This window comes from Octopus bimaculoides, chromosome 16 (genome assembly GCF_001194135.2).
Source record: "Octopus bimaculoides isolate UCB-OBI-ISO-001 chromosome 16, ASM119413v2, whole genome shotgun sequence".
Classification (NCBI taxonomy): Eukaryota; Metazoa; Mollusca; class Cephalopoda; order Octopoda; family Octopodidae; genus Octopus; species Octopus bimaculoides.
This window is the reverse complement of record NC_068996.1, coordinates 29,161,195-29,168,865: the sequence shown is the minus strand read 5'-3', so window position 1 is coordinate 29,168,865 and position 7,671 is coordinate 29,161,195. Positions and strand designations below refer to the sequence as shown.

The 7,671-nt window shown below is 35.0% G+C and overlaps 1 protein-coding gene across 1 annotated transcript in view; it reads right to left on the bottom strand.

Moving 5' to 3' along the window:
- LOC106870707 (putative uncharacterized protein DDB_G0282133) overlaps positions 1 to 7,671 on the bottom strand; it is a 29,866-nt gene that overhangs the window by 8,823 nt on the left and 13,372 nt on the right. The window contains exons 2-3 of the mRNA XM_014916874.2: positions 6,338 to 6,514; positions 4,666 to 4,923 (exon numbers count right to left, since the gene is read on the bottom strand). Coding sequence (XP_014772360.1) covers positions 4,666 to 4,923; positions 6,338 to 6,514 — 435 coding nt within the window. The remainder of the gene's footprint in view (positions 1 to 4,665; positions 4,924 to 6,337; positions 6,515 to 7,671) is intronic.

Genomic DNA, 7,671 nt, shown 5'->3' with positions numbered 1-7,671 from the left:
ATATATATATATATATATATACATATATATATAAGTAAAGTTCAGTTGAATTAGGTACTTAAATTGAGGCACCTTGTTAGGTCAGAATAATATACACATGCAACAATATCATGTAAATATCAAACTTGGTACAGAAGTTCTGAACGAATGATATTCATGCAGTATATGTAGACAATTAGACACAGCTGAGCAAAGAAATTCACTGTTGAGCTATGCAGACATAATAATTTCCCAAGGGCAGATTCCAAGACAGGTGAATAAAATGTAAATGAGTAGAGGCACAGGTGTCAATCCACAGCTGTTTCTAATGTCTCCTTTAATTGATTAATGAAAACATTACATCATTATAAACAAATCGTTTTCATCAGATGAATTCATGAAATTCAAATTTAAGGACATTCAAAATGATTTAACATAGTTTAAAATCCACAGAGGAAAACGTTTTCAGTGATTCTGCTACTATTTCAGTTGACTATGACTCTCGTCATGCCACTCTCTAACCCACTCTCTCTTTGTGCCGGTGGCACGTAAAAGCACCCACTACACTCTCAGAGTGATTGGCGTTAGGAAGGGCATCCAGCTGTAGAAACTCTGCCAAATCAGATTGGAGCCTGGTGTAGCCATCTGGTTTCACCAGTCCTCAGTCAAATCGTCCAACCCATGCTAGCATGGAAAGCGGATGTTAAACGATGATGATGATGATGATGATGTTAAGTAATTTTGAAGTTCGTGAATTCATCTGAAGGATACAATTTCTTTATAATGACGTAATGTTTTTATTAATCAATTAAAGGAGTCATTAGAAATGGCCATAATAGATCGACACCTGTACCTCTACTGTTACTCATTTGTGTGTGTGTGTATATTTATACACACACACACACACACACACACACACATATATATATTACTAGTAACTAGTAATATTAGTGGCAATTAAAAGCAATTATCATGCAAGCAAGTTTAGTAGAATATATATATATATATATGATATAATATAATTATTGTGCTGTAAAGCACCTCCTTCACAAGAAATAGGAGTTAAATGAACCCCTCAACCACATGCTACATGGCAGTGAAACATGGGCCATGACTGCTGAGGATATGCATAATCTTGCAAAGAATGAAGCCAGTATGCTCTGCCGGATATGTAATGTCAGTGTGCATACATGACAGAGTGTAAGTGCCCTGAGAGAAAAGTTGGACTTAAGAAGCATCAGATGTAGTGTGCAAGAGGGACAACTGTGTTGGTATGGTCATGTGTTGCGAATGGATGAGGACAGCTGCGTGAAAAGGTGTCACACCCTAGTGGTTGAGGGAACCTGTGGAAGAGGTAGACCCAGGAAGACCTAGGATGAGGTGGTGAAGCACGACCTTTGAACATTGGGCTTCACTGAGGCAATGACAAGTGACTGAGACCTTTGGAGATATGCTGTGCTTGAGAAGACCTGGCAAGGCAAGTGAAACCATAACCCGTGGCCTACGCCAGTGCTGCATAACCAGCCCATTTAAGAGTACCCTTCAATCAGTGGACAATAAACTATGCTCGCGAAGACCTGTTGAGGCAAGTGAAATCGTTGTCATGGCCGATAACAGTACCGGCTGATTGGCGCCCATGCCAGTGGAATGTTGAAAGCACCATTCATGCATGATCGTTGCCAGGACCACAGACTGGCTCCCATGCTTGTGGCATGTAAAAAACACCATTTGATTGTTGCGTGATTGTTGCGAGTGTCGCCTGACTGGCTCCTGTTCTGGTGGCACATAAAAAGCACCATTTGAGCATGACCGATGCCAGTACCACCTGACTGGCCCTCATGCTGGTGGCATGTAAAAGCACTCACTACACCCTCAGAGTGGTTGGCATTAGGAAGGGCATCCAGCTGTAGAAACTTTGCCAGATCTGATTGAAACCTGGTGTAGAAGTGGGTATGTTTGAAAGTAGATGTGTGTGTGTGTGTGTGTATGTATGTGTGTGTGTGTGTACATGCACAAGTACACCTATATGTATATTTTGTAAGGATGTGTCTCAAAATACTGCTCCTCATGTTTAACAAGCCAAAAAAAAAAAAAGCAAAAACTTGAATTTTACACAACCCGTTAAATATCAACTATCTTTTACTCATAAAAACCATTTCAGATCAACGCCATCTGGATTTAAATGACCTTTTTTCTGTTTTTTATTTCTTTTCTTTCATCAGCAATCTCAAATATCATTAAATATCATTTTATTCCCCTTCATTCTTCTTCTTCTGTAGTTCCCTCCTTTTCTGTCTACTTCTCTAATTCTGGTCACTTTCTTCTTAATCCCTTGGTTTTCTTCTGTTTCTACTTCTTTCTCTACTCTTTTTCTCTCTTCCACTTTCTTCTTCTACATCATTATCATCATCATCATCATCATCATCATCTTCTTCTTCTTCTTCTTCTTCTTCTTCTCCTCCTCCTCCTCTTCCTCCCAATATTATCATCATCACCACTACCACCACATCCTCCTCATTTTTTTTCTTCTTAAGCAACAAGTAGAAGACACATACCCAACACATCACATCAGGTGACCTTGAGTTTTCTTTCACTTTGTAGTACTTTAGGCTTAGTACTTCTACCTTAGATTATTGCCTCAAATAAGTCTCATCCAATAACAAGAACTAACACTTTAAATTAAGCAAAAGGAAACAAAATGAGACTAAAACTAAAATAATGACTATATATATATATATATATATATATATATATATATTGTATGTATGCACGTATGTATGCATGTATATGTATGTTATCAATCAGTTTCATTTCTGTATTTCTTGTCCATAGAGAAAGAGCCGGACTCTAACATAGATTCAAGGCTCCTTCATTGGAACTTTTATCAACATCATCTAGGTATTTGTGCATATGTGTGTTTGTGCACAGTATTTGGTGTTAGTGTATGCGCAGATTTGTATGTTTGTTTTATGGATGTGTTTTTATGTATATATTTTCATGTTTAGTCCATATGGTCATCAATTTTTAATTGAGATGGCACGAAAATATCTGACTTTTTCTAATTTTAAAGGTTGTTCTAGACTGAACCATTGTTTAGGAATGAATGTTCCCACAAAATATGTCAGTGTGTAACAGTGATAGTAGAATACCTTGTAATGAAATAATTATAATTTCAGGTAGATGTGAATAATTGACAATGATCAGAAGGCTTAACAGAACAATAATAATTTATTATAAGAGGAATTGGTGATAGGATTAAATAGAAGTTTGCTTGCCAGTATACAGTGTATAACATTCAGTGATAAGGTAAAAGTGTCCTTAATTAATAACAGACATTTTAAAGATCCTGGACATAGTTCACAAATCCAAAACAGGTGTATGCAGCCTATTAAAGACATAACATTTACAGTTACAGCATAAAGTGAAAAATGTGGAACATAATGTAAAGAATGTAGAATATGATAAACGTTTGAATAGTCAATAAACAGTTATTAAGTTCTAGAATGTTCTTTCATTAGATATTTTCCACGCGAGTTTGATTTGAGACAGTAACATGACAATATGTCTTTCTTGCTTTGATGCCTGGCTCAAACTGCTAGAAAACTTGTATCAATGCATGATGCAATGCAGTTGGCTAAACCAACCAAATCATGCATAGCTGGATAACAGTTTCACCAAAGGGAAATAGTGCTCCTACAAAGGTATAGTATGTAATACAAATGGAGGCCCTAGAAGAAAAGTTGATGCTAAGATACACTTACACATGATGTCCCCTAACTAGACAACTATTGATGAGAGGGAAATTGTTGGTATTGGTGTAATTACAAGTTTCGGTTAGGAGTGTGTTCAGTAGTTTCACTTAGTTTTCAGGTGTTAAAAGGGGAAAAGAATGTTGAAGTTAGAAATTGCAATGTACATACAGCATAATGAAATAAGAAGGCTTCTACAAGATCATTCAATTGACATGCTAGAGATATTAGCCATCTCTAAAATTACATCTCACTTCTGTCTTCAGAAATATTGAATATTGTAGCCATTTATAATCTACATGCAGAAAAAAAAGCCAAAAAAAAAGCACATTTCTAACTATAGGTCAGTTGGAGCTGACTTGAAGCTAAGGTGCAACCATACAGACTGAGACTTTCGGAAATATAAATTTAGGCCACTAATAAATCCTTCTTACAGTATGATTAGAACTTAATATGAACTTTCAAATTAAAAGTGAATCAAATAAAGTCAGAAATATGGAAGAATTAAATAACTTTTTTAAAATATAGCCATGGAAAGGGATAATTTTGTTGCTTTGGACTGTGTATTATAATTTTTCGACTGAACTTGATCTATTGATCTATAGTGTAATTAACTGAATATTCCATAGACACTTGTACTATTGATGTAATCTCCAAACATAATCAGTGTGGTACTCAGTGTCAGAAAACTGAATCTTTGAATTACAAGTACAGCTCATTGGATACAGATTCTGTGTACCCAGTTTCCCTCACAGAGTCAAACTGAAGCCATGATTGAAGACACTTGCATAAGACTCAAGATGCTATACAGCAGGATAAATGTCAGAATTTCATGATTCTGAAGCAAACTTTTACTTTTCAGTCTTTTAGACATCTCACACACACACACACATGTACAAACGAACAGAGAAATACATACATGCATACATAATTTTACCTGACAACCTCCATTCCAGTTTTCTTCAATTTTCCATGAACAGTGACATAAGGCATTGCAAAAGTTTCGTTAAATTCTGTTTGATCAGAAAATCCACTATTTTTCATTCCAAGTGGAACAAATATGTAATCCTTGATCATTTCTTCCCATGTTTTATTTGCGATTCTTTCAGCAATGTGAGCTGCAAGAACATACATGTAGTTGTTGTAGTTGAAAGTATTTCGAAATATTCCTAATGCAGGCTGATAGCGAATCATTCTGGAAAGAGAAGATAAAGAAATTTATTTTTGAAATAATCTCCATACATTGAAATTATATAAAATAAACACCAATTTGAAACAAAAAGGAAATGAAAACAAGCCTATTAACAATTCTGAAACATATTAATTTCTTGGTAGACGCCAGCATTACTAATTATAATTCAATTTGAAACAATTTTTCTTTCTTTCTTCCTTTCTTTCTTTCTTTCTTTCTTTTTTTTTCTTTCTTTCTTTTCTCTTTTCCTTTCTTTATCCCTCTGGCCAGGCTTCCAGGGGTTCACCACACACACACACTTGCACATATGTGCATGCACATATATATGCACATACATTACATGCATTTATATAAATACAAACACATATAAATAACAAAAGAACATTTTCTTTCAGATTTATATAAAAGGTAAATAATCTTCTGTAAAAAATCATATCTGATGAGTTCCAGAAATGAATGAGCTGAAAGTACTGCTAAATGATTATCCAAAATTTTGAGTACTTCTTTTTCCTTATATAAAACCTGTACACTACTTCAAACATTCTATACACACACACACACACATATGTGCATATAAATATGTATATATATATATATATATATATATATATATATATATATATCATCATCATTTTAACATCCATTTTTCCATGCTTACAAGGGACAAACAACTTGTTGAAGCAGATTTTTCTATGGCCTGATGCCCTTCCTCTCACCAACCTTTACCTATTTCCAAATAAGGTTATATATCTCTCCTTATCTAAACATATTTTTACAGAGGATTGGAAACAAATGATACTGCTTGTATATCAATGACACTGTCACCTGTCACATGATATCAAGGCAAGGAAACAGTAGCATACAAACACACACACATGTATGACAGGCTTCTTTCAGTTTCCATCTTCCAAATCCACTCACAAAGCTGTGGTTCGTTGGCCCAGGGCTATAGTAGAAGACACTTACCCAAGGTGCCACACTGTGGGACTTAACCCAAAACCATATTGTAACTTTTTACCATACAAGCACTCTTGTACCTACATCATAGCCACATCTACACCTGCATCATAACCATAGCTAACACTGAGACTACATTTTATTCCATCTCAAATTAGCAACCATAAATTGTTTTTTGATATTTAAACTTCACAAACATAAGCAAAATGGCAATTCTATACATGTCCGACATCTGACAAGCTTCCACATAGTTTCCATGTTATATTTGACTTGCAATCCTTGAGTTAACTTTTGGCTTCTACCTTAGTTAGGAGACAAAGTAGAAGATACTATGCAGTAGGAATGACTCCTGATCCTCATGACTGTAAAGCAATATTTCTTAAGCTTCGTTATAACTAAATTTGACATCAATATAACTACACAACAAAATATTTTTTTGTTTTTTGGAAAGAATTTTTACCGACTGAACTGGGCTCGGGTAACATTCTTGGGAAATCCATATAATAATGGTTGGAAATAACCTGGCATTCCTGTACGATGACTCAGCATATCTTTTAGGGTCATATGGTCTGTTCTTTCTTCATCAGTAAACTCAAAATCTTTGATGTATTCTTTTACTGGAGTATCCCATGTAATACTACAAAAAAAAAAAAAATATATATATATATATGTATTATCATCATCATCATCATTTAAAGTCTATTTTCCATGCTGGCATGGGTTGGACAGTTCAACAGGAACTGACAAGTCAGAAGACAGCTTCAAGCTCTGCTGTTTGCTTGCATATATATAGGTATATATGTGTATGTGTGTATATATATATATATATATATATATATATATATATATATATATATATATATATATATATATGTAAATATATAAAAACAAAAGGATAAAGAGAGCAAAGGTAAGGTTGAAGAATTTTATGGATAGTCTTACAGCTGTTTCTGGGAAGATCCAGTACTTCCCTTCATCGAAGACACAAAAAATAAAGTTATCTATTATTATATCCATAGGCGGATATTTTTAGTATGAAGTGGTAAAGAGTGTGATGTGCTGAAAAAAGAGAGAACAGTACTTGAAGAGTAGTTTCATTCCCGTGGTAAATATCCGTGTAGAAATTCGTGCAGATTAATCCTTGTGTGAATAATCCGGAAATTTATGTTGGAACGAAAGTTGATATAGCTTAGGTGGCAGAGGTATATATATATTCCATCTTGCAATAGATTTTTGCTTGTTTACTTGAAGGATGTCCAAGCCAAGTGAAAAGTTAGTGGTAATTAGGTCAAGTCAAGACGATAGAATTTGGAAGGAGATAGAGAAGATATAGAGGCGGAGGATGATAGCGATATATTTATGGTCAGTTGGTCTTAACAGGGTAGAGGGGAAGAGCATATATAGTGAAGGAAGAATAGGAGGATGAGGTTAAAAGGTCAAGTGAGTAGGAAAGAATGCGTGTGCATAGTATATAGGTGGTGGGGGTATGAGTGATAAACGAAGGACAGAGATAAAGGAGAGGGATGGGTGGGAAAGGTAGTTAGTAGTATCATATTTTTGGATGCTGCCAAGCCTATTTATAGACGGTGGAAAGGGATAGAAAGAGGTGACATAGTCTGTTTGTGTAGGTAGTGTTCTTGTTAAATTGAGAATATGAGAATTAGATTTGGTGGTATATGTGTGGTGAAATGATCGAAAGGAAATAATCCTATTTCAAAAAGATGGTGAAAGATGGATGTTTTTGCCAGGTTGAATATGTTGCCTATGGGGGGTTGTATTATTATGTTGCGTGAT